This window comes from Vipera ursinii, assembly GCF_947247035.1.
Source record: "Vipera ursinii genome assembly, chromosome: 15".
Taxonomy (NCBI): Eukaryota; Metazoa; Chordata; class Lepidosauria; order Squamata; family Viperidae; genus Vipera; species Vipera ursinii.
In genome coordinates, this window is record NC_139528.1 from 3,268,485 (window position 1) to 3,296,089 (window position 27,605).

At 50.7% G+C, this 27,605-nt stretch overlaps 2 protein-coding genes across 6 annotated transcripts in view; both read left to right on the forward strand.

Moving 5' to 3' along the window:
* Window positions 1-1,717, forward strand: part of LOC310647439 (uncharacterized protein C11orf98) — a 2,898-nt gene extending 1,181 nt beyond the window's left edge. The window contains exons 2-4 of the mRNA XM_083374737.1: window positions 1-32; window positions 384-481; window positions 1,011-1,717. The exon at window positions 1-32 is cut by the window's left edge and continues 93 nt beyond it. Coding sequence (XP_083230863.1) covers window positions 1-32; window positions 384-481; window positions 1,011-1,129 — 249 coding nt within the window. The 3' untranslated portion in view covers window positions 1,130-1,717. The remainder of the gene's footprint in view (window positions 33-383; window positions 482-1,010) is intronic.
* A 752-nt stretch (window positions 1,718-2,469) lies between these two features.
* On the forward strand, window positions 2,470-27,227 carry LOC310647423 (neutral alpha-glucosidase AB-like). Of its 5 annotated transcripts, none has more exons than XM_083374708.1 (25): window positions 2,542-2,645; window positions 9,800-9,895; window positions 10,125-10,233; window positions 10,874-11,001; window positions 12,054-12,233; window positions 13,667-13,732; window positions 15,449-15,548; window positions 15,804-15,891; window positions 16,808-16,904; window positions 17,225-17,405; window positions 18,049-18,202; window positions 18,562-18,797; window positions 19,055-19,181; window positions 19,332-19,411; window positions 19,636-19,779; window positions 20,156-20,252; window positions 20,482-20,583; window positions 21,969-22,212; window positions 22,726-22,790; window positions 23,284-23,360; window positions 24,404-24,478; window positions 25,286-25,399; window positions 26,272-26,384; window positions 26,504-26,604; window positions 27,076-27,227. In XM_083374708.1, exons 1-25 carry the CDS (start codon window positions 2,557-2,559, stop codon window positions 27,183-27,185), a joined length of 2,973 nt encoding a protein of 990 aa, XP_083230834.1. In that variant the 5' UTR covers window positions 2,542-2,556; the 3' UTR covers window positions 27,186-27,227. The 5 variants fall into 5 exon arrangements, with proteins under 5 accessions (XP_083230831.1, XP_083230834.1, XP_083230830.1 ...); XM_083374704.1 differs by lacking the exon at window positions 2,542-2,645 and adding an exon at window positions 8,099-8,207; XM_083374706.1 differs by lacking the exons at window positions 2,542-2,645; window positions 13,667-13,732 and adding an exon at window positions 8,099-8,207.
* Window positions 27,228-27,605: the final 378 nt, after the last annotated feature.

The following is a 27,605-nucleotide window of genomic DNA, read 5'->3' on the forward strand; positions in this document are numbered from 1 at the left end:
CTTATCACCGTTCATCACCTGAAAAAGCGATCGTGAGTCGTGTTTGATTTGATTGGTTATTTGTCTCTGGGGAAACAAAAAGTACAAGCCAATTAAATATTGTCATAAAAAAATCTCAAGTTGTGTTTCTGACTTGGTGAATCCTGGGAATTGAAGTCCATTCCTCCCAAAATAGGCTGGATGGGGAATTCTGGGAGTCAAAAGTCTACCCATTTTAAAGCATGCTGGATGGGGAATTCTGGGAGTCGAATTCTACCCTTTAAAGTCGCTGAGGTTAAGAAACACTGATTTAGATTTTATAGGGCCAATTTGGTTTTTTCTAAATTAAAGAGCTGACCTTAAAACATTTCTTCTCTGTTTGTAATTTCCTTCTTCTCTTCCAGATCTAGTTCACGGGCAAACATTACTCTCTCGGGGAAGAAGAAAAGAAAACTGCTTAAACAACTGCGTCACGCCACTAAGGAAAAAGCAGAAATGCAGGGTAAATTCTCTTCTCTCTAGTTGGAGGGGGGGGGAAAGGAATTTGGGCTTGCCTTATTTACAGAAGGTGGAAGACAAAAGTGTTCCACACTCAGAGACATAGGAGATTTGAGTTCCTGTTCTTCTCTCTTCTGATCAATCCCTAATTGTTGCCTTTAAAGCATTTCCAATGATTCCTTGATTTTGTTATACTTCCTTTTTTTCTTGCAATATTAAAGTAGTATGAGATGCAGTAATAGGAAAAAAAATCCCTTCTCTGATCCTGGAGTTTATAAAGGTGAGGTAGATAGAAGAGATTTGGCTAATACAACAGAGAAGTAAGGAAGAATAAACATAAAAGGAAAACATGGGGTGGCTGAGAACAAATTCTAAGGTTATCCACCCTCTTAGCTGGTTTATTAAGAAGCAGGGACTGCTGTTTTTTTGAATGCAATTTCAGCTTTGTCCCCCAGTTATGCAGGAGAGTGCAGCTTTATGACTTTGAGCATGTGGTGTGACTTTTCACTGTTTCTATCTTTTCTTTTGTACAGTTGATGTTTCTCCAGCTCAGCGTGGAAAAAGGAAGAAGAAGAAAAAGGAGATAACTCCATCAGACTGTCCAGCTGTTGAGATGGTGGAAACTGACACAACACCTGGATTGGAAAGCTGAACCTGGCTTCTGAAATCTTGAAACCATGATTCTTTCCTCTTTTCCAGCCTACCAGTGACAGCATTCCCAATGGAGGGAAGGAGAGGGCTGGGGGGGGGGGTGGGAGGAGAAAAAGGTTACCCAAAACTAGAAAAATCAACTTTTGAACTAGTTTAGCTCCATAAAGTTTGTTTACTTTAAAAAGGAATTTAAACCCATCGGACCACAGTTTGAGAGGTGTGTCCATTTCCTTTTCCCTTTGGTGAGCAGCTCCTAGTTCCTGAATTTGAGGAGTTACAAAATAATTTAAAGTTTGGCTGGTCTGAAGTTGTACCTTAAAAGGGGTACTTGATAAGAGACGAGCTTTATATGTAGGGTGTGGAGTTGTGTCAGAATTTCAGTGGCCATGCCAGATTATGCCACAAATACTGTTGCATGTGTATAGTTAATCTGCATATATGTGAGACACCAACATTTTTCAGTGTTGGCAACCAATTTCAGTTGAAAGGGAAGTGCACAGGCAGAGATATCTGCTTTCATGCGTTCAAATTGTCTGTGTTCTGATCCATATAATAAACTCACAAACAAACTTACCTTGCTTTAGTAATATGTGTGTGTGTGTGTGTGAGGAAGAAGGGAAGAATATGGCTAGTTGGTACATTGTGCTAAGGCATGGTGAATTTGATAGTGGCTATTGTCTAAACACAAACTATGAAATGGGAGCTAGTTTGATTTACTGGTTAAAAGCATCAACCTAGAAACCAGGAGACAGCCTCAAGCAGAAAACTAAGAAGCAAATAACAAATACTTCATTTTTTATCTGTTCCAATGTGTTCACAGTAAAAAAAGGACAATAAAGGTTATCTTAATTGTTACATTGAATTATAGCTGCCCAACATCCAATCAGAACAATGGAATGCGGTTTGAATATGAAGTTATTAACTGTGATTAATAAGCCACAGGGACTGGACTGAGTCAATGTAATAATGATTCAAATGGTTACGTTGAACTGAAGCTGCCCAACATCCAAACAGAACAATGGAATGTGTTTTAAATATGAAGTTATTAACCGTGATTAATAAACCACAGGGACTGGGCAGAGTCTGTATAATAATGTGCTAAGCACATTGGTTTGTGCTTAAATTGTAAGCCGCCCTGAGTCTTCGGAAAAGGGCGGGATATAAATGGGATTAAAATAAAATAAATAAATAACAGGTATTATAACATGCAAACAGCACAATGAGTTCTGAATAGAGACCCACGTCGAGCTGTGCGGAACGCTTTTTCAGAGTCGAGGAACCGGGTCGGATTCTTTGCCAAGTGACGCTATGGGTGCGCCGCTTTTATTCTTCCCCCATTCTCGGGCCTAACGTGCGCAGGCGCAAAAGAGGAAAACAAGTGGGAAACGGGGCTTTTAGCCGTTTCTAGGCGTCTCGGACGGAGCCTTCATGTCTGCTCTGTGCGATCCGGCGGGGGTGGTGGGGCCTCCGGGGTCCGCCCCGAGCCCCAAACCGGCCGCCGCGCCTCCGTCCCTCAGGTAGTGGGGGGGGGGAAGGAAGGAGGCTTCCGAGGGGTGCATCGCCCCCAACCGTTCAGGGTTGCCATGGTGATCTCTGGCATTTGCAAAGGTGTAAAATGGGTGCAAAGTCTTCTCCCCGAAGAGTTTGCCAGCCCTTCCTCCGAGGGGACAGCCGAGGAGGAAGGCGGGTGGGGAAAGGAAGGGTAAATTAATGCTTGCAATTAGCTTTTTAAAATAAGGATGGAGTTGAATGGACAGTAAATACTAAGGTTTTTTTTTAAAATATGTTGATCAATAAAGACTGGCTTTTTAAAACGATCAGTACATGTTAGGTTTCTTTAAAACGAGGGTGAAGAGGATGATGAGTTAAATGCTACTTTTTTAAAAAAAAATGATATCACGATCAGCAAATGTTATTTTTTAAGAGGATGAAGTTGATGGTCATAAAGGCTAGGTTATTTTTTAAAATGAGGACATGATCTGTAAATCAGGATAAAGATAATAAAAATTGAGGATATGACTGGGATCCGTAAATGTTTTGGGGTTTTTTTTGAAATAAGGATAAAGATGATCAATAAATGGTGGTTTTTTGTTTTTTTTTAAAAAATGAGGATAAAAAGGATGATGGACATGGGAAATCGCTTCTGAAAATCTTGCCAAGAAAACTGCAGGAACTTCTCCAAGCAATCTGAGAATCTGACATGATTGAACAGAAGAAAAAAGAACGATGAAGATGACTGACATATTCATTTTTTAAATTAGAAGGGGATGGTTTCTGTAATTACATTTCTCTCCTGGGTACATACAGATGTTGTTTTTAATTGGTATTTAGCGTTGAACAAGGGCAGTTTTTTTTAAAGACCTGATCTCGGTGGCATTACGTATACATTCCCCACCCATGATTTTTTTTAGGTTCTCTTTGAATCTTCTCCTTTGCTGTAAACCTAACTTCAGTTTTTCTTCTTTCTCCTGCAGTTCCCAAGAATTGGCTCAGGAGATCAAAGCTTTCCTCAGTGGGGTCGACCCCGTTCATGGGAACAAACTCACCATCAAGGAACATGCTCGTTGTGCCATTTTACTGCTGCGCAATTTGCCTCCAGCTCGCAGCGCTGTGCTGGAACACCTCCGTAGTGTCTTTGATGAATACGTCTGCACCTACCTGCTGGAACTGGAGACCCGCGACGGTGGGATGGGAGGCTTCCGCTCCCAGGGCCCCAACTTGGACGACGTGGTGTCGGAGGTCCAAGCCGTGTTGTCGGAGTTTGTCCGCATGAATCCCAAAGCTTGGGCTGCCCTGGTTTCCTCCTGGTCAATTGATCTGATGGGGCAGCTGAGTAGCAAATACGCCGGGCGGCATGACGTACCCCATGCGAGCAGCCTGAATGAGTTGCTGCAGTTGTGGATGTCATGCAAAGCCACCCGGGTCTTGATGGAGATTTACACCCAGTGCCTGTCCTCCATGATCAACACCTGTCCAGATGCTTGCGTCGACGCTCTCTTAGACACCTCCGTCCAGCACTCGCCTCACTTCGATTGGGTGGTGGCCCATATCGGTTCCTCCTTCCCCAACACCATCATTAACCGGGTCCTCTCCTGTGGCTTGAAGGATTTTTGTGTGCACGGGACCGCGTCGGCGGATCTCCTCCTTTTTCCCAGCTCCGCAGCAGCCGACAAGCGGGTCCCCAAGATCGCCTCGGTGGTTGGGATCCTGGGCCACCTGGCCTCTCGCCACTCGGAAAGCATCAAGCAGGAGTTGCTAAGGATGTTCCACAGGAGCCTGGGGCCCACCCGGGACCAGCAGCAGAAGGCCACCGTCCCTTTCTTGCTGCAGCTGGCGGTCATGTCCCCCACGCTGCTGAGCACCATCTCTGCCGAACTGGTGGACTCTCTCAAGCCCAGCATCCTCAACCAGCTGCACCAGCACTTTGCATCGCTGCCCCGAGAAGAGCTGGAGAACATGGTCAGCATTGTGGTGCACCTCATCTGCCAGACCTCCGGGGGAGCCTACCGTACCTTGCAGTTCCTGGTCAACACCGCCATGCCAGCCTCGGTCATCACCACCCCAGGCCTGGCGGTGCACGACAGCGTCCGGGAGGCCTGTGACCGGGTCATCCAGCTGCTGCTCCTCAACCTGCAGAAGCTGGTCTACAACCGGGGCTCGGCCATCTTGGCGGAGGTCCCTCCTCGCGTGGTGCCGTTCTTGGACGAGCTGAAGAACCACATGCAGGAGCTTTGCACGGAGACGCTGAAGCTGGAGAGGAAGAGGTTTCTCTGGCTGCACCAGCTGCTCGTCCTGCTCTCGGTCTACTCCACCCCCAGCTGTGCCAGTGAGGCGCTCTTCTATCTGCTGACCCTGGCCAAGAGTCAGGAGGAGCTCAGCCTTGCCACTCAGCTCTATGCCGTCCTCAGCTCTTGCATGACCGACCTGCTGGCTGCCCTGGTGAAGAAGTGCGTGCGCCAGCTCCATGCAGGCTTTCTCTCCGAGCAGCACATGGCCCAGCTCTTCCAGAACCTGGCCTTGATCATGCAGTGGGATGGGGAGAGCAAGGCCTCCATGGGCCACCATCTGGGCCAAGCCGTGTCCTCCCACATCTATGACTTTGGGCAGCTGCTTCTGCACAGCAATCCAGAGGTGGCCCAAGCGGCCGCTTTGCTTCTTTCTGTCTGCCCCAGGCCCAAGGCCATCCGGCCGGCCCATTTGCTCTTCCTCATCCGGTCAGCCGTGCACCATTTTTTCTCGGTTTTGCGGGATAAATCTCCGGCCGGCATCAGCTACGGAAGCCGGCTTCTTTGTGCGCTGAGCGGGGCGTCGCCCACAGCCAGCAAGGCCATCTTGCAGTACCTGGTGGAAGGAGCCTTGCACCAGGGCAACGCGGAGCTTTTTGGGGGAACGGCGGAGCCCCCCGCCACCAGGAGCGAGGCCGGGCTGGAGGCTACCAAGTTGTCCCTCATGGACATCAACCGGCGATTCATGGCAGCAGTCAACTTCTCCGGCAGCGTCTGGTCGGTGTTCCACGCGGGCGTGATCGGGAGAGGCCTGAAGCCACCCCAGGCTTCCCATCAGCAGGAACCGGAGGAGATCTCCCACAACGTCCAGATTTTCCTGGGTCTCTTGCTGCGGTGCTGCGGGGCAGGACGCTCGGGCTCCCCCGAGCCGTCTCAGGGCAGTGCCATCAGCCCCGAGGCAGCCAAGATGGTGGCTGTGGTGCTGGTGGAGATGGTGTGCCCTGATGTGACCAACAGCGAGCTGGCCTGGCCTCCTGAGGAACACACGCGCAACACCGTGGAGAGGGACATCCGGATAGGACGCTGCTTCCGAGACAACCCTTTGCTTTTCGAGCTCTTGAAGCTGGTGGCTATGGGGAGGCCGGCCCTGTGCTACTGCTCGGTGCTGCTCCGGGGTCTGATGGCCACCCTCATGGCCCATTGGGAGGCGTCCCGGGAGAACGACACCACCAGCTCTCCTTGGCCTCTGCAGGCCTCTTGCGCGCTGGTGGCCTGCATGGGGGAAGGCCACCTTCTGCCCCCCGTCTTGAGCAACATGCATGAGATCTTCGACCAGCTGGCTCCTTTTGAGGTTCACCTGCTGCTGCTTAGCGTCTGGGACTACATGCGGGACAACAGCCCCTTACCCCAAAAATTCAGCTTCAACCCCAACACGGAGCTCTTTTTCCGGGACTTTTCGCGAGACACCGATGCGGGCAAATACCTCTACGTCTTGCACAGCGTCCTGCATAAGAACATCGACCGGTTGGGCTTGCTTTCAGGACGGTTCCACCCTTAAGAGGCTCGGATGCGGTTCGGAGAGGACCTTTGGTGCGGTGGATTAAGAAGAGGCCGGGGTGGGGAGGCGGTTGGGAGGGAAGATAGGTGGGGTGGTTCTTTCGTGGATTGGAGAAGCCCGTGAGAGGCGTTGGGGCCCTTTGCTTCAGTGTGCAAGCAGAGGAACGGAGTTAGGGGTGAGAAGGAAGATTTATTTTGGGGCTCTCTCCCTGTTCTTGCACTTCAGCTGGTTGGGAAGGAAGGTGGCTGGCAGTTAAAGAAGGACTAAGGCAGGGGTAGGCAACCTCGGCTCTTTTATGACTCGTGGACTTCAACTCCCAGAATTCCTGAGCCAGCCAAGCTGGCTCAGGAATTCTGGGAGTTGAAGTCCACGAGTCATAAAAGAGCCGAGGTTGCCTACCCCTGAACTAAGGGAAGGTTGGAAATCCATGAAGGGAAAGAGTAATTTGCATTTTCTTTTCTTGTCTTCGTCAATTCTTCCTCCGCCTGCTCTTCCCGTATCTTCATCTCCTCCTCTCCTTTCTCCCTCCTTCCTTCTCTGTTCCTCCTTCCTTCTCCCCCTCCATTCCTTTTTCTCCTCCTTTCCTTCTCCTCTTACTCTTTTTATTCCTTACCTTCTCCCTATCTTCCGCTCATCCCCCCCACACACACACCTGTCCTTCCTTCCTTTCCTTTTTTTCCTCCTTCACTTCACCTTGACTGTCTTCTTTCGGAACAAATCGCTCCCAAACGGAGACATTTTTTTAAAAGAAAGAAGTTCTTCACAAAAGTGTTTTATCACACTCAACAAACACAGCCACATGATCGTTTGCCGAGCGTGGCGGCGACAAGGGCAAAGCTGAAGGGAACGTTAACCGGAGGTTCCCCCGTCTTCGTCCTTCAGTTCATTCCGAATGCAGTGAATAAAAAGCAGGAACTCACACCGCTTTGTATTTCTTTTATAATTAGAATAACGGGAAGATATTTAATTTCTTTCCTCTCCTAGAGACTTTGGGAAGAAAGGAAAAGAAAGGAAAGAGAAACAAAAACAGTGAACTGACGATTTACGGATTTGGGGGATAAAAAAGGGTTTAAAACAGGGGTCTTCAAACATGGCCCTTGTGGACTTCAACTCCCAGAATTCCTCAGCCAGCATGCCTGGCTGAGGAATTCTGGGGGTTGAAGTCCACAAGTCATAAAAGGGCCAAGTTTGAAGACCCCTGGTTTAAAAAAAGGAAGGAAAAGAATAAGATGTCAGTTAGTCAATCGAAGGGAGGAAGTCAGAATTTTGTAGTTTTCCCCACCCCCCCATTTCCTAACTTTTTTTTTTAAAAATGTTTAAAATGTTTTTATTGTGCTGTCAAATCCTAATAAAAAAAATATGAGCAAATCAAGCAAGGCTGGGTACTGCCAAACATTTGTTTCCGTGCAGGGCTCTTGGACTGCCGCCCCCATCATCCTCAACCAGCGGGGGAGGATGGGTTGGCGGCACTCCCCTCTCCTTTGCAGGTCGCTTGGAAGCGCCGTCGGGCGACTCTTAAAGCCCCCCCTTTTTTCCCCAAAGAATCGACCCGTCCAGCAACTCCCCCCCCCTTTCGAACGAACATGGGAAGCGCCTTCCGGAATAAAGCAATCGGTCGCGTGGGCGGAGCTCGCTGGGCCGTCGTCTGCTTTGACGATTGGCGGAGCGCGGGGGCGGGCCTTGAGGGGGACGCCAATGGCAGGTCCGCCTCCGGGAAGGAGGGGCTTAGCTTCGGCCTAGGGAGGGGGGTGGGTTCCGGCGGAATCCAAGATGGCGGAGTCCGAGGCGACCAGGAGGTTAGAGCGAGGCTCGCTCGGGGGTCTTTTTTTTTTTGAGGGAGGGGGCGACGTATGGTCGAGGGGGGGTCGCCCACCGAGCGGCGTCCCCTCTTGAGTAGCCTCTCTTTCATCCCCACCTCATTCTCCTTTGAACTTGTGGCGCCCCCTCCCCTAATTTCTCCCCCCCCGCCCCGTGCCTCGGTTTCCCCTTTGTGTTCAGGGACCCGTCTGGCTTTCCTCCTTTCTGAGACGGCCCTTTCCTTCCCTCCTCCTTCCCTTCCTCTCTCTCTCCGGCCCCGCCACGGCTTCCCCTTCTTGCAACGCCCCTTAGCAAGACCGACTACGCTACCCATCGTCCTGAGCCGGGCGGCGTTCACTTTGGGGGGGCTTCTTCCCTTCTGGCCAAAAGTGCACCCGAGCCTTCCTTCCCCAATATTTGGATCCACACCCCCACCCCACCCCACCCCAGCTTGCTTGTCCGAAGGGGACGATGGGACTTGTAGTCCCAGCCCCGGCTAAAGCTGCAAACGAGAGAACGATTCGCGCAGTGGACTCCCCTTGCTCGGCCTGTTGGAGAGCTTTGGAGAAGGCCAGGAGAAGACCTTTGCCAACCTCCTTCACTCTTGTTCCCATCAGCCCCAGCCGGGGAAGGGTGATGGGAGCTGCCTTCCTAAAGGGGTTGGCAGGCTGCCTGTTGAAGCTGGCTCTTTATTTCCCCTCCTCCCCTGCCCTGAGGCCTTCCTGCAACAGATAAAGGCGGTCCTCCACTTACAACAGTTCGTTTAGTGTCCGTTCAGAGTTAACAGCGGCACTGGAGAAAAAATGACTTGTGACCGTTTTTCACAGTTGCGACCATTGCAGCTTTCCCCAGGGTCACGTGATTAACGATTCAGATATTTGGCCATTGACTTGTAGTTATGACGGTTGGCCGTGTCCTGGGGTCACGTGATCCCCTTTTGCGACCTTCTGACGTGCAAAGTCAATGGGGGAAGCCAGATTCACTTAACAACCGGCTTACTAACTTATCAACTGCGGCAGCAAAGTTCATAAAATGAGGCAAAACTCACTTAAGAAAGTCTCTCAGTTAGCAATGTAAAGTTTGGTCTCGATTATGGTCGTGTGTTGAGGATTACTGGTAGACTGCCCCTTGCCACGGAGGTTCCCTTCCCCACAAAGCCAGGATGGATTCAATGGATTTTTTCCCTCTGAACTGAGGAAGCTTCTTGGATGAAATATTTTCAAGGGGGAAAAAAAAAACCCTCAGAAAGTGCAATTGCCTTTTGGAAAAAGACTTTTGGGAGAATATCTGCAGCTTTTCTGGGAAAGTCTTATAAAATTGGGTGCTTTTCAAGCTTTAAGGTGAAAAGCCTTTCTCTCTGTGTCCACATTGTCTCTTAAATCTTGTAGTTGCAAAATATGTGGAGACAGGAAGTGATCTTCGCCCGGGCAGCAATTTGCCCTTTGCTCCTTTTATAACCATGGTTTCCCCCTGTTTGGGACAAGAATACAATTTGTCAACCTTGACAGCTTCATGATAGGTGAACTTCATCTCCCAGAATTCCCCTGCCAGCATGCATTGCTTAAAAATGCGTCCTTCGTCTTCCACCTAGGATGTCAGCGGTCGCGTGGCTGACGCTTCTCCTGGCCGTGGTGTCTGCAGTCGACAGAAGCAACTTCAAGACCTGTGACCAGAGTTCGTTTTGCAAGTAAGTTGTGCGAAAAGAAAAGAGATGGAGACGCACGCCACCTTGTTCCCGTCGTCGTCGTCCTTCTGCCCCTGTGTGGCTCTGGGACTGCCATCTTGTGGTTTGGGTGCTTGGGGGGAGGCGCAGGGGGCAATAACTTACCTTTCTCTCCCAAGACTGGCAGTGTGAGACACCTGAAAGAGGTAGCGTGATTAGTCTGTCTCTAGTAACCGTGGTTTCTCCTCTCCAGGCGTCAGAGAAACGTAAAACCCGGGAATTCCCCTTATAGGGCGCTACTGGGATCCCTCCAGCTCAGCCAAGACTCTATGAAAATCCAGCTTATTAATGAAGACAACAAGGTAAATTTAACCCCTCGGACTTCCTAGAAAAAAAAAATCTGGCTGGGGGGGCGGGCTGCTTTGCTTATCTTTGTTAGCTCTTTCGCTGGTCTCTTTTGAACGGTGGTGTGTCCCCCTGGGGCTGGCAAGAGGAGTCCTGGTGGAGCCCACGCTGTGGGGTTAGATTTATTTATTTATTTATTTATTTATTTATTTATTTATTTATTTATTTATTTAATTTATTTTTGGGACTTATATCCTGCCCTATCTCCCGAAGGACTCAGGGCGGCTAACAACAATAAAAACAACAATACAAAAGTTAAAAGGAATTAAACAAACAGCCCCCAAATAAATTAGCTAAACAATTAAAAATCAAAACATTTAAAAAAAACCGTCGTCAATCCAGGTCAGCCTGATGAAAAAGGAGTGTTTTGAGGCCGTGGCGAAAGGACCGGAGATCCGGGGCCATCCGGAGCTCAAGGGGGAGTTGGTTCCACAGGGCTGGCGCTCCCACAGAGAAGGCCCTCGCCCTGGGGTTCGCCAGCCGACATTGTCTAGCCGACGGCACCCTGAGGACGCCCTCTCTGTGTGAGCGCACTGGGCGATGGGAAGATTTATCCGAGGCGGAAAGCCATTGGGAATCTGTTCTTCCCCACCGCAGATTCCTCTCCTCCTGGAGTTTTACGGCTTGAAAGGGAACATGACTCGCCTCCGGATCAACGAACTGACGCCCCTCAAACCCCGCTATGAGGTACACGACGTCTTAATCCAGGACCCTCCCACCTCCAGGTATGGGGATGGGCGGCTGCGTTGACCCGTGGTCTTTGGGTGGGCTTCTGTGGGAGAAACGATTGCAGTTATGAGGGTGAGGAGGTTGACTGTCTTTAGGGCAGGGCTGTTCCAACTTGGCCCTTTGATGGCTTGTGGACTTCAACTCCCAGAATTCCTCAGCCAGGCACGCCCGTGCCTGGCTGAGGAATTCTGGGAGTTGAAGTCCACAAGCCATCAAAGGGCCAAGTTGGAACAGCCCTGCTTTAGGGCTTCCACACAACCAGGAGGTTTAGTGATAGAATCTGGCTAAAAGAGTTGGCATCACATCACACGGGACTTCGTGAGGAGGGAAGTTGGTTTCTGGGTTTCATAGGGTGCCCGCTGGGTCTGGCGGTTAAGCTAAAAAGCGGGAGACGGTGAGAAAGTTGCTGACCTAGAAACCAGGAGATGGAGAGTTCTAGTCCTGCCTTAGGCCTGAAAGCCAGCTGGGTGACTTTGGGCCAATCACCAGGAGACGGTGAGTTCTAGTTCCGCTTTAGGTCTGAAAGCCAGCTGGCTGACTTTGGGCCAGTCACCAGGAGACAGTGAGTTCTAGTCCCGTATTAGGCCTGAATGCCAGCTGGGTGACTTTGGGCCAATCACCAGGAGACGGTGAGTTCTAGTCCCGCCTTAGACAGGAAAGCCAGCTGGTTGACTTTGGGCCAGTCCTTCTCAGCCCATCCCACCTCAAGTTGTGATGGTTGTGGGGAAAACGGGAGGAGGAAGTTGTGTTGGATAAGTTCACAACCCCGAGCTGTTTGTAAAAAACAACAACAAAGGAGGGATAGAGGTAATAACAAATTAAAAAATATATAAAATTCTGAGAGTTGAAGTCCACGTCTTCCTAAAGCAGCCCAGGTTGAGAAAAACTCTGAACTAGTTGAAACATCTTTCGATTAACAGATGAGGCTATAGGGTGATAACATCTGTTGCTTCTTCTCATTTCTACTCTTTCCTCATCCCACCTCTGTCTCTGTGTGTGTGTGTGTGTGTGTGTGTGTGTGTGTACACGCATCCTCCCCGCCCCCAAGATTGTCTGTCACAGGCCGCGACGAGAACAGCGTGGAACTGTCGCTGGAGGAGGGGACCCACAAGGTGATCCTGACGGCGAAGCCCTTTCGCATGGACTTGCTGGCGGGGCAGGAGCTGGTGCTGAGCGTCAATTCCCGAGGCCTGCTGGTGTTTGAGCACCTGCAACAGAGGAAGGACTCGTGAGTACCTGGGGTCTCCCCCTTTTAGCAGCGGAGAAGGGTGTTTTGGTTCCTTGGGAAGGGGTCCGTTTCCTTAGAATGGGAGCCTGCTGCTGGGGGAAGAAGGAGCTGGTTTATTCAGGCCAGCATTCCTGGGCTCAGTCGAACAACTGGAGATGGACGCGCAGCGGAGCTCAACCATCCATCATCCGTGAGGTCCTTGATGCTTTCTGAGCTCGGCTATTTTCTTGCAGACGTTCCATGGCCCAACTAGGTAACGTCATCAGTGCTAGAAGGCAGTGGGGCTTGCTCGCTATGTACATATAAGCAGCTTGCCCTGTCGGTATTGCCGGTTGATAACTTGGCAAACCACAACCTAATCCAGGCACCGGCAAAGAACACCCCCACAACTCCCGCAGCAGGGCAAACCACTGTATGTAATTCATATCAAGGGGGGGGGAATCACACGTAAGACTGCCTCTTGTGTTCCCAGGAATGGGAACCCTGTGAGGTGGATTGGGTTGAGAGAGAGGGGCTGGGCCCAAGTCACCCAGCCGTCTTTCATTCCTAAGGCAGGACTAGAACTCACCATCTCCTGGTGATTGGCCCAAAGTCACCCAGCCGTCTTTCATTCCTAAGGCAGGACTAGAACTCACCGTCTCCTGGTGATTGGCCCAAAGTCACCCAGCCGTCTTTCATTCCTAAGGCAGGACTAGAACTCACCGTCTCCTGGTGATTGGCCCAAAGTCACCCAGCCGTCTTTCATTCCTAAGGCAGGACTAGAACTCACCGTCTCCTGGTGATTGGCCCAAAGTCACCCAGCCGTCTTTCATTCCTAAGGCAGGACTAGAACTCACCGTCTCCTGGTGATTGGCCCAAAGTCACCCAGCCATCTTTCATTCCTAAGGCTGGACTAGAACTCACCGTCTCCTGGTGATTGACCCAAAGTCTCCCAGCCGGCTTTTGTTGTGTATTGAAGCTGAGAGGAGGACATTTGTCAGTGTGTTACGTGATCTCCATCAAGCGGGTTAGGGTTTTTTGTGTGTGTGCTTTGATTTAGTGAGCTTGTAAAACGCAATAAAATCAAAGTAACGGTGCAAAGAGTTGACCGGTCGCCCAGAAAGCGATGTCAAATAGTATTATTAAGTGAACAAGGCCACGGTTATAAAGAAATCAGAAGGAAAATGGGTGGAAACTTAACCAAAGGTGGTATTTCTACAGTTTACACTTTTGCCAAGAGGTTTCCACAATTTTGGCCCCTATTGTAAATAGGTGACAATAATAAGATGCATTGTGGGCTTTTTTCTGTGTGTTATCTGGTTTTTTTTTTAAGGAAACTCATTAGGCAGGGATGGTTGGGGGGGGTGGGCATATTTCCTTGCACTGACTCTGCATTGTGTTTTCTGTTTTTTGTTGGTCTGTGCCCCCTCCCCCCACTCGCTCGGCCCCCCCAGTTTCTCGGATAAAGTTAGTGACACGGTCGTTAGCATTTGGGATAGGATCACGAGCCTTTTCTCTAGGTAAATCTGCAGCTTCTGCTTCTGTTTCTCAACTCCTTTTCCCTCCGCACAGAAAAACACAGGGCGCTGCCCGGCTTTGCGACATGAGCAGTGGGAGGGATCCCACCATCCTTTCCCCACCCCCCACCCCTTTCTTTCTCCCTGGCCCCCGTTGGGAGAATTGAGAACGACGTATGGAGGTGCAGAGGAGAGGTGGAGAACCCCCTCTCCCCCCATATCAGTCAGGGTCTGCCCAGCGAGAGACCCGCGCTCGGGATGGACTGCGATCCAGAGCTGGCACAGAATGGGGCTCGGGGCGGTGGTGGAAATAGGATATCCAGAAATGTTTTTAAATTCAGTTTTAAACCCTGCTTCGCTATTGTTGAGGATTAGCACCTCGGCAGCTTTGCCAGCTGTTTGGGAAAGGGGTGTGTGTCAAATCCCCAAACCAGGGATATTTCTGGATTCTAGCTTGTTTCTGACTCATCTGGATATTCCTTCCTTTTTTTTTCCTGACAACTCGCCTCCTCGGCTTCCCGTGTGCGGAATCGGATCTCTTGATAAGGAATCGGATCCTTTCAACTGTCCGGTTCTGGGGTTTTTTTTTTCTTTCTCTCTTCTGGACCCGGGCATTCCCTCCTGGTGGCTGGGTGGCTTCTTGAAATCTTAACCGCCTTGCAGGAGACGCGGAGTGGGGAAAACGTAGGCTAGCTAAATGTCTACGGAGCTTCTACGTCATCCAGGTCACGGTGGTTCCCAATGGCGCTTTTTCCAGAGTCAACCTGGGCTTCCTCTGTTGTTCTTGGGCAACGTTTCGCTTCTCCTCCAAGGAGCTTCTTAAAATCCTTGCCTTCCCCACCATCCTAGCCCGGGCTGGAGAAGCTTCTTGGCGGGGAAGCGAAATGTCTTCAAAGAAAAAAAAAAGGGAGGTCCCGTTGCCTCCTGGGAAAAAAAAGGCACCTTTTGGGACCGAAGTTAGCTGGTTAAAGAGGTTTGCTGGGTGAGCAGAAGACACGAGGTTGCCCTCCTTGGGTAGAAGAGTCGGAAGGGAAGAGATCACCGATACAGGTAGTCCTCGAGTTAACGGCGATCATTCAGGGCCCCCCCCCAAAAAATTACGTGGCTCAGCGAAGCGGGTGCTAAGGGCCCCGCCTTGGCGACTTTTCTGGCCGCGATCGTGAAGGGGATCGTTGCATTTCTGAAGAGGGTTGCGAAGCGAGTCTGGCATCCTCGCTGCTTGTCAAAAAGCGGGGAGCGCGGGACAACGCGACCGTCGTAAAGGCGAGTCAGTTGCCAAGGCTCTGAATCTTGATCCCCTGACCGCGGGTTGTAAGGTTGGGAAAACGGGCCTAAGTCCCCCTTTTTTCCCCCAGGGCCGTCGTAACTTCGAACGGCCCCTAAACGAACTCCTGAAACTCGAGGACTACCTGTTAAGCAGTTTCTCCCCGTTCTCTGCCCCGTGGCTAGCTCTTCCCCCCCCCTCCTGCCCATCCCCAGTCGCCTACTAACTAGCAGGGCTGCGCAACAGTGTGGTGGTGTGTGTGTATGCCTCTATTGATCGATATTGCCATTTTGTTTGAGCCAGAGGGTGCATAAGGGTGTACCTCCGGGCACATGCCGGGCACCCTCGTTTTACATTCGATGGGCTTGTTCGTTTGCTGTTCCTGCGCGGGGGAAAAGGTAGAGGGTCTCGGACTGAGGCCCCCCTCCCCTTTTCCCCATCTCTTTTCCTTCCAGAACGCCAACGAAGGAAGCCGAGCCGGAATTAGGAGAGCCCGACGACACGGCTAATCCCGTTTCGCCTTCAGAAGAGGAATCTGCGGAGAAAACAGAGCAGGTGAATCCAGAAACCGAATTTATTTCTCCCCCTCTCCCAATGTCAGGCCAGGAAGATGGAGAGAAAGAGAAGAGAGAGAGAGAGAGAGAGAGAGGGAGAGAGAGAGAGCGCAAAAGGGAGGAGAGAAAGAGGGGAAAGAGAGAAAAGAAGGAGAAGGAGGAAATGGAAGAGGAGACAGATTGGAGGGAGGGAGAGAACAAAAAGCGCTATTGTTGATCAGGCCAACCTTTTCCGATTTTTTCCCCCATTCCCCAGCCTGAGGAGGCCTCCGAAAAGGACGCTGAAGAAGATCCAGGATCCTGGGAGGAAACGTTCAAATCCCACACGGATAAAAAACCCAATGGTAAGAGCTTGGGACGGGATAGATGCTTTTAAAGCTGTATTTATTTGCGTTATCTTCCTCGGTTCTCCTTCTCTTCCCCCCCTCCCTCCCCCCCCGGCCCGCTTTTCAATTTGGAAAAACCAGGAAATGAAAATTCCAAGCCCTTCTTGGAATCAATTTCTCGGTGCAACGATTACATTTACAAAGCTCATCGTTTGAAAGGCTGGAAAAAAAGAAAGAAAAAGGATCAGCTACGTCAGTATTTTCCAATCTCCGCAGCTTTTAAGATGGATGGACTTCGACTCCCAGAATTCCCCAGCCTTTTGGGGGGTGGGGCCTTAAGGTCCCTTTCAGCACTGTGGCTTCCGTTATTTTGATTCTGTGGCCTGAATAAGCCCTGATTAGATAATCTCCCTCCTTCCCTCCCTCCATCATCTTTTTTCCTCCCTCCCTATTTTTCCTTCCTTCCTTCCTTCCTTCCTTCCTTCCTTCCTTCCTTCCTTCCTATTTTTCCTTCCTTCTTTCCCTCCCTAATTTTCCTTCCTTCCTTCCTTCCTTCCTTCCTTCCTTCCTTCCTTCCTTCCTTCCTCCCTATTTTTCCTTCCTTCTTTCCCTCCCTAATTTTCCTTCCTTCCTTCCTTCCTTCCTTCCTTCCTTCCTTCCTTCCTTCCTTCCTTCCTTCCTTCCCTCCCTCCTTCCCTCCCTCCCTCCCTATTTTCCTTCCTTCCCTCCTTCCCTCCTCGTAAATAACATTCTGCGGACAAAACTTTGTGGCCCGTAACTTCCCATGGAACACCAAACCTTGGGGTGCTTACCTGGGATTCATAAATGGGCTTCTAGTTTCACACTCTGGTCTGTTGTTTCACGAGTGACCTCACCTAGGGGACCTTTTTAACAGCCACCTGGCCCATTTCCTTCTCCTCTCCCTCTTCCACAGGACCAACGTCAGTGGGACTTGATTTCTCGTTCCCGGGCGTGGAGAATGTCTACGGCATCCCAGAACACGCGGATAACCTCCGTCTGAGAACCACTGAGTAAGTTGGGGGTCGATGGGGATTTTATTTTATTTTATTATTTATTTTAATTCCATTTATATCCCGCCCTTCTCCGAAGACTCAGGGCGGCTTACAAGCTTAGCAGTAGCCTTCATTCTATGTACATGCCTGCTTATTAGGGCTTTCACACACACCCCAAGCGGCATTATTACAAAGTCAGCTTAATTGCCCCCAACAATCTGGGTCCTCATTTTACCTACCTCGGAAGGATGGAAGGCTGAGTCAACCTTGAGCTGGCAAGCTTGGGGGCCTCTGCTTTAGGCAAATGTTTTCTCCTCTAATGATCACAAACTCGGCAGGGCAGGGGATCCGTACCGCCTCTACAACTTGGACGTCTTCCAGTATGAACTCTACAACCCGATGGCGCTCTATGGATCGGTCCCGGTGTTGCTGGCTCACAGCGCCCAGCGTACCCTCGGCATATTTTGGCTGAACGCAGCCGAGACCTGGGTGGACATCACCTCCAACACCGCGGGCAAGGTAAGAGGCGTGGACTTTGCTGCTGGATAGGACAGGCTGTCCTCGATTTACGACTAAAACTGAGTCCCACGATTCTGTTGCCAAGCGAGACGCCCGTTAACGCGAGTTTCGCCCCACTTGCCCCAGTTCTTAAATGAATCCCTGCAGTTGTTAAGTTAGTAAACTGGTCCGGAAGCGAATCTGACTTCACCGTGGATTTTACTCGTCAGACGGTCGCAAAAGGGGATCACGTGACACCCCCCGGACAGCGCAACAGTAATAAATATGAGACCGTTGCCAAGCGGGGATGCTGCCACAGTCGTAAGCTTGAAAAACGGTCCGAAGTCCCTTTGATCAATCCCGTTGTAAATTTGAAGGGTCACGAAATGAACCATTGTAAGTCAAGGACTTACCTTTTAGGAGAGTTTCCCACCTAGTTGAGCGTAGAGGTCTCCAAACTCGGCAACTTTTAAAGACCTGGACTTCAATTCCTGGCTGGCTGGGGAATTCTGGGAGTTGAAGTCCGTGGGTTTTAAAAGTCGCTAAGTTTGGAGAGCTCTGATATTCAGCAAGCTAGATGGCTGGGGAATTCTGGGAGCTGAAGTCCGCCAGTCTTAAAGGTTGCTGAAGTTGAGAAAGATTAACCCAGAATTCTTTCCTGCAGACCATGTTTGGAAAGATGCTGGATTACATACAAGGAGGAGGCGAGACGCCCCAGACAGACGTTCGCTGGATGTCGGAGAGTGGAATCATCGATGTGTTCTTCTTGCTAGGTCCTTCACCCAGGGACCTTTTCCAGCAATACGCATCCCTCACAGGTGAGCTGGGTGGGAATCACAGGGGTCTCGAGGACTGAGAAGGAGCAGAGTGGCCTGGATTATCCATCCCGTCCTCCAAATTCTGCTCGGATGGAGGAATCAAGTCTGGAAACTATTTGAAGAATGAGGCAATGAACAGCCATCGATTAAAAAGACAGATAATCCTCCACGTACAACGATGCGTTTAATCTGGACCTGCCACCAGGTTGACATGGAGGCAGACACTTTTTCCAGTCTCGTAGCTTTGAACGGTCGCTACGTGAGCTGTATTGTAAGTCGAGGACTTCCTGTATAAAGTGATGCCTCCCTGTGAACCAGGTGGCAGGTCCAGACCTGTGTCCTTCCCCTCCCTTCTCCAGGCACCCAGGCCTTGCCGCCTCTCTTCGCCCTGGCTTATCATCAGAGCCGCTGGAACTACAACGACGAGGATGACGTGGCTGCCGTGGACAACGGCTTCGATGAGCACGACATCCCTTACGACGTGATCTGGCTGGACATTGAGCACACCGACGGCAAGCGCTACTTCACCTGGGACCCCAACAAGTTCTCCCGCACCCAGGAGATGCTGCAGCGACTGGCCGCCAAGAGGAGAAAGGTAGAAGGACAAAATGGCCCCCTCCTAGCACTAATGATGTTACCTAGTTGGGTCATGAAATGTCTGCAAGAAAACCACCAAGCTCAGAGAGCACCGAGGACCCCACAGTTTGGATAATTCCTGGCCCGGCCAGGATCTAGAAACCCAAACTAGAAACATATCTGGTGAAGTAGGAGCAGTTGTCTCCCTGGGGTCTTCAAAGAATGGGTACATTAAGCGTACCACTTGGCTTCATCGCTCCTTCCCATGTTATTCAGATGGTGAGCATTGTAGACCCTCACATCAAAGTCGACAATAGCTACCGAATCCACAATGAAATTCGCTCCCGGGATTTTTACGTCAAGACCCATGATGGGAATGACTATGAAGGCTGGTGCTGGCCAGGTGAGGAAAAAGCTTTTAAGATGCATCCAGTTCCTGGTACAATATGGAATCTTCCGTTCCCCTGTCTATACTGATCTGGACACAACCGACCAACTATTGAGAAGAAGACTCGGCTCGACGTTTAAAGTCCTTTCTCTGTCTTGAGTTCAGGTTCTGCGGGCTATCCAGATTTCACCAACCCTGAGATGCGTTCGTGGTGGTCCAGCATGTTTGCTTACAACCAATACGAGGTAGGAAGCTTCCCGGTCTGTCAAGACCATGGGGTCTTCCAACTTGGCCCTTTGATGACTGGTGGACTTCAACTCCCAGAATTTCTCAGCCAGCATGCCTAGCTGAGGGATTCTGGGAGTTGAGGTCCACCAGTCATCAAGGGGCCAAGTTTGAAGACCCTTGGTCAAGACCTTTTTTCTGCCCTTCCATCTCTCCCTGTCACTCACTTCTCCTTTTTCTTCAGGGTTCCATGGAGAACCTCTTCACCTGGAACGACATGAACGAGCCTTCGGTCTTCAACGGTCCTGAGGTCACCATGCACAAGGATGCCGTCCACCAGGGCGGCTGGGAGCATCGCGATGTCCACAATCTCTACGGCTTCTACGTGGTGAGGGGTTGTTTGTTTTTTCCCTTTGAGGGCCGTCGCAGAGTGGGCTTTTGGGATGTGGAAGAGGGAACCACATTGAAAAATTTGGTTACCTTGTAGGCCAGTGTTTCTTTCCTTCAACAACTTGGAAGATGGGGGACGTCAACTTCCAGAATTGCCCAGCCTGCAGCTTTAAAATGAGGGGACTTCCAACTCCCAGACCCCCCCCAGCCAGCAGCTTTAAGATGGGCATGGCTGGCTCAGGAATTCTGGGAGTTGAAGTCCACGAGTCATAAAAGAGCCCAGGTTGCCTACCCTTTTCCTAGACCCTTGGGTTGACTCTGGATCAAAGTTTTCAACGGTTTGAATAACCACCTCTTTTCCCCTCCTCTATTAGCAAATGGCGACCGCTGAGGGACAGGTGCAGCGGTCTGGCGGCATGGAGCGGCCCTTCGTGTTGTCCCGAAGCTTCTTTGCGGGTTCACAGCGTTACGGTTAGTAGCGGGCGCAGAACCATGCGGGATGGAGTCGCTGCACAGTAGTCTTCCAAGCTGGGCCCAGAAGAGAAACTCGTTCCAAAGGTGTGATCACTCAGGCCCCCAAGATTGTAGGCCTGCTGGGAAGAGACCGTGGCATTGTGCAGGATGTCAGTTTGTCTCATGTACGGCAGTTCACCCCCATGTCTTAGTTGTTGTTACGCTTTGTGGTTGTCGCCCTTTGCAGGAGCTGTATGGACCGGAGATAACGCAGCCGAATGGGACCACCTAAAGATCTCCATACCCATGTGCCTGAGCCTCGGTCTAGTGGGCATCTCTTTCTGTGGAGGTAAGCAGATGACGGGCCAATCCAGGTCGTGCTTGACTTAACGACCAGAGTGGAGCTTGAAATTTATGTTCTGAAGTGGCTTTTCCCCCCATTTTACAACTTTCCTTGCCGCAGTTGTTAAGTGAATCCCTGCAATTGTTAAATTAATATGGGGATGGGGAGAAACAGGCTCCGTCTCAATCCCGCCAAGACTGAGTGGCTGTGCATATCGGCGTCTCGGGTTAACCAAGTTATTCCACCTCTAACGATGGGGGGTGAGGTGTTACCCCCCGTTGATAGGGCTCGCAACTTGGGCGTCCTCCTGGATTCACGGCTCAATTTTGAAGATCACATAGGAGCCGTGACCAGGGGGGCTTTTGCACAGGTTCGCCTGGTGCGCCAGTTGCGTCCCTATCTGGACCGAGACGCCCTACGCACGGTCACTCATGCGCTTGTGACCTCCCGTTTGGACTACTGCAACGCTCTCTACATGGGGCTGCCCTTGAAGACCACTCGGAGGCTTCAACTGGTGCAGAATGCGGCCGCGCGAGTTGTAATGGGGGTTTCCCGATACTCCCATGTAACACCTCTACTCCGCGAGCTGCATTGGCTTCCGGTTGCCCTCCGGGTGAAATTCAAGGTGCTGGTTATCACCTATAAAGCCCTACATGGCCTGGGTCCGGGTTATTTGAGGGAACACCTGCTGCCGGCATCAAACGCCCTTCGCCCAGTGCGCTCCCACAGGGAGGGTCTGCTCAGGGTTCCGCCGGTGAGAGATTGCCGGCGGGTGACACCCAGGGATAGGGCCTTCTCAGTGGGAGCGCCTGCCCTCTGGAACCAGCTGCCGGTAGAGCTGAGGACTGCTCCCGACCTACGATCATTCCGCCGGGGCCTGAAGACCTGGCTTTTTGAGCTCTCGGGCCCAGGCTGAGGAGAAAATTTTAACTGGGGTTTTAATCTACAGGGTGAATTTAATGCTTTTTTAATTGGTTTTAACTTTTGTATGTTTCGATTTTAATTCCCTGTAAACCGCCCTGAGTCCTCAGGGAAAGGGCGGTATACAAATGCAAATATTAAATTAAATTAAATTAATAACACGGTTGTTAAGCGAATCTGGCTTGCCAAAAGGTCTCAAAAAGAGGATCACATGACCCCTGGACACTGCGGCGGTCATAAGTACGAGTCAGTTGCCAAGCGCCCGAAATTCGATCACGTGACCCTGGGGGATGCAACAGTGTGAAAGATGGTCATAAGTCACTTTTTCCAGTACCGTTGTAACTTCGAACGGTCACTATAAACAAACTGTTACAAGTCGAGGACTTCCTGTACCATCCCAGACCATTGATTCTCCAATCTTTTCCGTATTAAACCATCCATCTCTGCAACTTCCTTCCGGCTTCTTCTAGCCGACGTCGGTGGCTTCTTCAAAAACCCGGAGCCGGAGTTACTGGTGCGCTGGTACCAAGCGGGAGCCTATCAGCCCTTCTTCCGGGCGCACGCACACTTGGACACCACCCGTCGGGAACCCTGGCTGTTCGGTGACGAGAACAAAGCGCTGATCCGGGACGCCATCCGCGAGCGTTACGCTCTGCTTCCGTTTTGGTATACCACCCTCTATCAATCTTACCGGACCGGGCAGCCCGTCATGAGGTGAGTGGAATGGCTGGGAAGAAGGAGAAAGAGATGGAGGCACTCTGATTCGGGTCCGTATCTTGCATTGAGCCATTTTAGCTAGGGGATTGTGGGGATTGAAGTCCACCCCTCTTAAAGCAGGCTGGCAGGGGAATTCTGGGAGTTGAAGTCCACCCATCTTCAAGCATCTTAACCTGGGGATTCTGGGAATTGAATTCCACCCATCTTATAAAGCATCTTAACCTGGGGATTCTGGGAGTTGAAGTCCACCCATCTTAAAGCATCTTAACCTGGGGATTCTGGGAGTTGACGTCCATCCCTCTTAAAGCGGGGAAGGTTGACAAAAACCTTGGTATAAGCGATGGTGTGATGTGAGCTATGTTGATCTCTTCTCGTGAATCATGTTTTCTCAAGGGGTTGATTACGCCAAACCATCATAGTTAATCATAATCTGGCATAATTTTTCCATCTAGCGATGGTATTGTGCGATATTTTCTTATTTTGACCATGTTAATTTTTCCTTTCTGACAGACCGCTGTGGGTTGAATATCCCCAAGACCCTACCGTGTATTCCATTGATGACCAGTATCTGCTTGGTGAGTTTTTCTTGTGTGTGTGTGTGTGTGTCTGTGTGTGTGTGTATGTCAGAACCAGGAAGGGCAAAGATGAAATCCCCACTTCCAGTTCCAACGGTTTGCATTGTTTTTATGCAGCAACTGGTGTTTACTTAGGCTTTCCAGCAAAAAACAAACACCCATTAGCTATGGTGGGTTTGTTTAACAACCACGATGCTCGCTTTAAGGTCTGCCAGAAGGAGGAAAAAAAAAAGGCTGCAAAATCGGGCACAATCACATGATGACCTGCTTAACAACGGCCACAAATTAACGGCCGTCATTCTGGAGTCAGTCCTGTGATTAGTTGATCACAGTCCTGCGTTTTAAATTTGGGATCTCCCATGTGTGTGGCAGAGATCAATTTGGTTCCCTCTTGAAGGAAGCAGGGATGCTGCTGCTAGAATTCGGTTGTTTTTTGAAATACGGTAAGCAGTTCATTCACGTTTCTAGATCTCATTGACCATCTCCTTTCCAGGCGATGCATTGTTGGTTCATCCAGTGACTGCCCAAGGAGCCCGGGGTGTGCAAATATATTTACCTGGCAAAGGAGAGGTGAGTGTGATTGGTGACTTTGGAGTGAGCTGTTTAGTTATTAGGTGTTTATCCCACCTCTTGTTATTCTTAGAAAAAATTGAGGTGGTGAACATTCCTAACACCCCTTCCTCTTCCTATTTTCTACACAACAACAACCCTGTAAAGTGGGCTGGGTTAGGACAGAGGGACTGGTCCAAAGTCAACTAGCTGGCTTTCATATGTAATGCTGGACTAGAACTCACCATCTCCTAGGGATTGGCTCAAAGTCATCTAGCCAGCTTTCATGGCTAAGTTAGGACTAGAACTCACCATCTCCTGGTGATTGGTCATACGCACCCAGTCATTTTCATGCCTAAGATGGAACTAGAACTTACTGTCTCCTGGCGATTGGCCCAAAGTCACCCAGCCGTTTTCATGCCTACAGTGGGTCTAGAAGTCACCATCTCCTGGCGATTGGCCCATACGTACCCAGTCATTTTCATGCCGAAGACAGAACTAGAACTCACCATCTCCTGGCAGTTGGCCCAGAGAGACCAGCCATTTTCAAACCTCAGGCAGGACTAGAATTCCCCTTCTAGTGATTGGCCCATATGTACCCAGATGTTTTGATGCCGAAGAGAGAACTAGAACTCACCGTCTCCTAGTTTGTAGGCCAGAACTTTAAAACCACTACGCTCTCGCTCTCTCAGTGTTAACACTGGCTGGGAAAAATGATTCCCTTTAAAAAGAGGAATATTCCCCGCCTATCGCCACCGAGAAGAATGTTCTGCCCTTACTGGAGCTGAAGAGGCATTGCGTCATCTCAGAATAAACCGCTCTGCCTGGGTTTAATGTTGTGCCCTTAAGCACAACATTACAAAAACCGCAAGTTTATCTTAATTTAAACAAGCTGTCGGAAGAGAAGCTTTGTCGCCTCTCCAAATCTTTTTTTTTTTTTTTTGGCCTCTTAAGGAAGCACGGGCAGCCTGGCGCTTTTTCAGACAGAAGTTGTCCTGGGGCTGCCAAGGTTTTCCGTAGATCCGGCTCAGCAAATCCTCTAAAACATTTTTTTTTCTCGGCAGGTTTGGTACGACGTCCACACCCACCAGAAACTCCACGCCCCACAGACGTTTTATTTGACGGTCAGCATGAGCAGCGTAAGTCTCCCAAGATTCGGGGTTTAGGCAAGCCCACCTTGCAAAGAGCTTGGGGGGTGGGATTTTTCTCAAAGCTCCCCCCCCTTGCACACCTGTAACAGATGCTCAGCCATCCTGTCAAGCACAGGAAGTCAGACAGCTGCCCATCCACTTAGAAGGCCTTTCTACAGGCAGTCCTCGACTTACAACAATTCGTTTAGTGACCATTCCAAGTCACGACGGCACTGGAAAAAAAAGGGACTCGTGGCCGTTTTGCACAGCTACAACCCGCTGTGGCATCCCCACGGCCACGGGATCAAAATTCAGATACTCAGCAACCAACTCATATCGACGACAGTGGTCGCGTCCCGGGGTCGCGTGATTACCCTCCCCTCCTTTGGCGACCTTCTGACGGAACAGAGTCAATGGGGGAATGGGATTCCACTTAACAACTTAACAGCTGCAGTGATCCCCTTAGCAACTGTGGCCAGACGGGTCGTAAAACGGGGCCAAACCCGTTTGACAAAGTCATCCCATTCCGCCACTGAAATTTTGCGCGCAAATTGTGGGCGTAAGTCGAGGACCGCCTGATAGCAGGTTTATTGCACGATCAGACAACCCTACGAGAATCTGAACTAATAACAGTCAGAGAGAATTGGGGGGTGGATAAGAGTCAACGGAACTCAAGGTGGGCTGGACTTTTGAGGTCTTGCGGGCGCGACGGGACTGGAGACTAATGACACGTTTGACCCCTCCCTCCGTCGGGCTCAGCCTGGTCATCTCCTGCACGAGCCTCCTGAAGTCTTAACCTTTCCTATCTTCCCAAAGATTCCCGTCTACCAGCGTGGCGGCAGCATCGTGGCTCGGAAGGAGCGGGTCCGTCGGTCTTCGGACTGCATGCAGGATGATCCGTACACGCTCTATGTGGCTTTGGGGCCTCAGGTGAGACTGGGAGATGGGGGGGTGGGGGAGGATGGATAGGTGTAGAGCAGAGGCTCCCAACCTTTGAGGCACCAGGGACCAGTTCCGTAGAGAGAGGTTTTTCCACGGACCGGAGAGTGCGTGGTTTGTGTGCTGCCTGCATCCCATGGATAGGGCTTTGCTTGTTTGCACAGACCGGTTCCTGGCATGCCACGGGCCGGTACTGGTCCACAGACCAGGGGTTTAGGAGACTGTGATTCTTTTTTTACCCCTGGGATAACATCCTGAATAATAATAAACCTTTATTGTCAAAGTACAACATGTGTACATTGAGATTAGCTGAGCCTCCTCCTGTGCTCTCCCCCCAACACACAGTGATAACAAACCCTCCATCCCACCACACTATGTGAACCAACTGAAAACCTTGGGAAAGGATTCAACCCTGTTCATGGAGATGCGTGTAGGCCGTTCTTCGCTTAACAACCCTTTGTTTAGCAACTGTTCAGTTTACAACGGCCCTCGGGGGCGGGAAAAACAGGACTGATGAACTGTCAAGTCAACCATCGCAGCCTCCCTAGGGTCAGGTGATCGAAACTCAGGGCGCTTGGCAAGCGGCACGCCTTTAGGATGGCTGCAGGATCCTGGGGTGTGTGTGTCACATGACCACCGTTTGTGGCCTTCCCAGCCGGCTTCTGACTAGCAAAGTCAACGAGGGGAAGCCGGTTTTGCTTAACGACTGCGTGCTTCGCTAACAACGGCAGGGATCCAGTTTACAGCCGTGGCGAAAAGGGTCCTCGTTTTATCAGCCTCGGAAGGATGCAAGTCTGAGTCCACCTCGGGGATCCCCCAATCATTTCGCGCCTGTTCTTTTCTGCTTTTCCTGATCCCGCCAGGGAACCGCACAAGGGGAACTTTTTGTTGACGACGGACACACGTATAATTTTGAGACGAAAGGACAATATCTGCACCGCCTCTTCCGTTTCTCCGGCAGCGTGCTGACGGCCAGGTACCCAGTCTAGGAGGGGTGGTTTTTTTCCCCCACTCCTCTTCCTCTTCCCCCTCCCCTAAACCATCCAGCACCCCCCCCCTTTTCTTCTCGCTGAATCCCCCCAATTTTCATTCCAGCACGGCAGATCCAAAAGGCAGCTTTGAAACTCGGGCCTGGATCGAACGGGTGGTGATCCTCGGCGCGGGCAAACCGGGAGCCGTCTTCCTCAAACAACACGGTGAGTTGGTGGGCGGGGTGAAAGTTACACCTTCTCTGCTCTTTCCCGGTTGGATGGAAATAGTAAATCAAGGAGAGGAGCAACCTAATAGGAAAGAGGAACTTCCTGAGGGTGAGGAGAATGGAACCTGTGGAACGGAAGTTGCCTTCAGACGTTGTGGGTGCTCCAACGTTGGAGGTTGTTAAGAAGAGACTGGGGTCTCCTCCTTTGAGCAGGGGTTTGGACTACATGACCTCCAAGGTCCCTTCCCACTCTGTTACTCTTTTCATGGGGCAGAGAGGGAAATGGCCAGGGAATTTTTTTTGCACACCGTTGACTCAGATCCTGATTGCACGTGCTCTTCGAAATAGGGGGTTGGACTAGAAGACCTTCAAGGTCCCTTCCGACTGGGTTATTCTTATTCTCGCTGAGACTGAAGGTCTTTCTCTCTTTCTCTCCTCCCCCCCCCCTTTCCACCTCCCAATGGTCCAGGCGCAGGCGAGACACGCCTGGATTTCAGCCACGAAGCCGAGACCTCCGTTCTAACCATCCGCAAGCCTGCCGTGAACGTCGGAGAAGACTGGAGCATCTCGCTACGATAATGGCGGGGGCGGGGGAGACGAGAATTAGCTGGGCAGAAGGGCGGGGGGGGATGTCTGGAGGGGCGGGGGTTGAAGGGCTCTGGGGTCAGGATCCTATTCCCGATCCATGGGGCAGGTAGATCTGGAAGCTCCCCACTGCCGCTGTGTCTGTGATCCGGTGTCCCAGTTCAGAGGGCACGACAAGAAAGAGAGATCTCTCTCGCATTCTTTTCCTCTGCTCTCGTTATCCTTCTCTTCCTCTCTTTCCTTTCTTCCTTCCTTTCCACTCTCCCCTTTTTCCTTCCCTCTATTCCTTCCTTGCTTCTTCCTTTCCTCTTTTTTTCCCCTTCTCTTCTTCCCTCTATTCCTTCCTTTCTTCCTCCTTTCCTCTTTCCTTCCTCTGTCCCTTCTCTTCTTCCCTCTATTTCCTCCTTTCCTCTT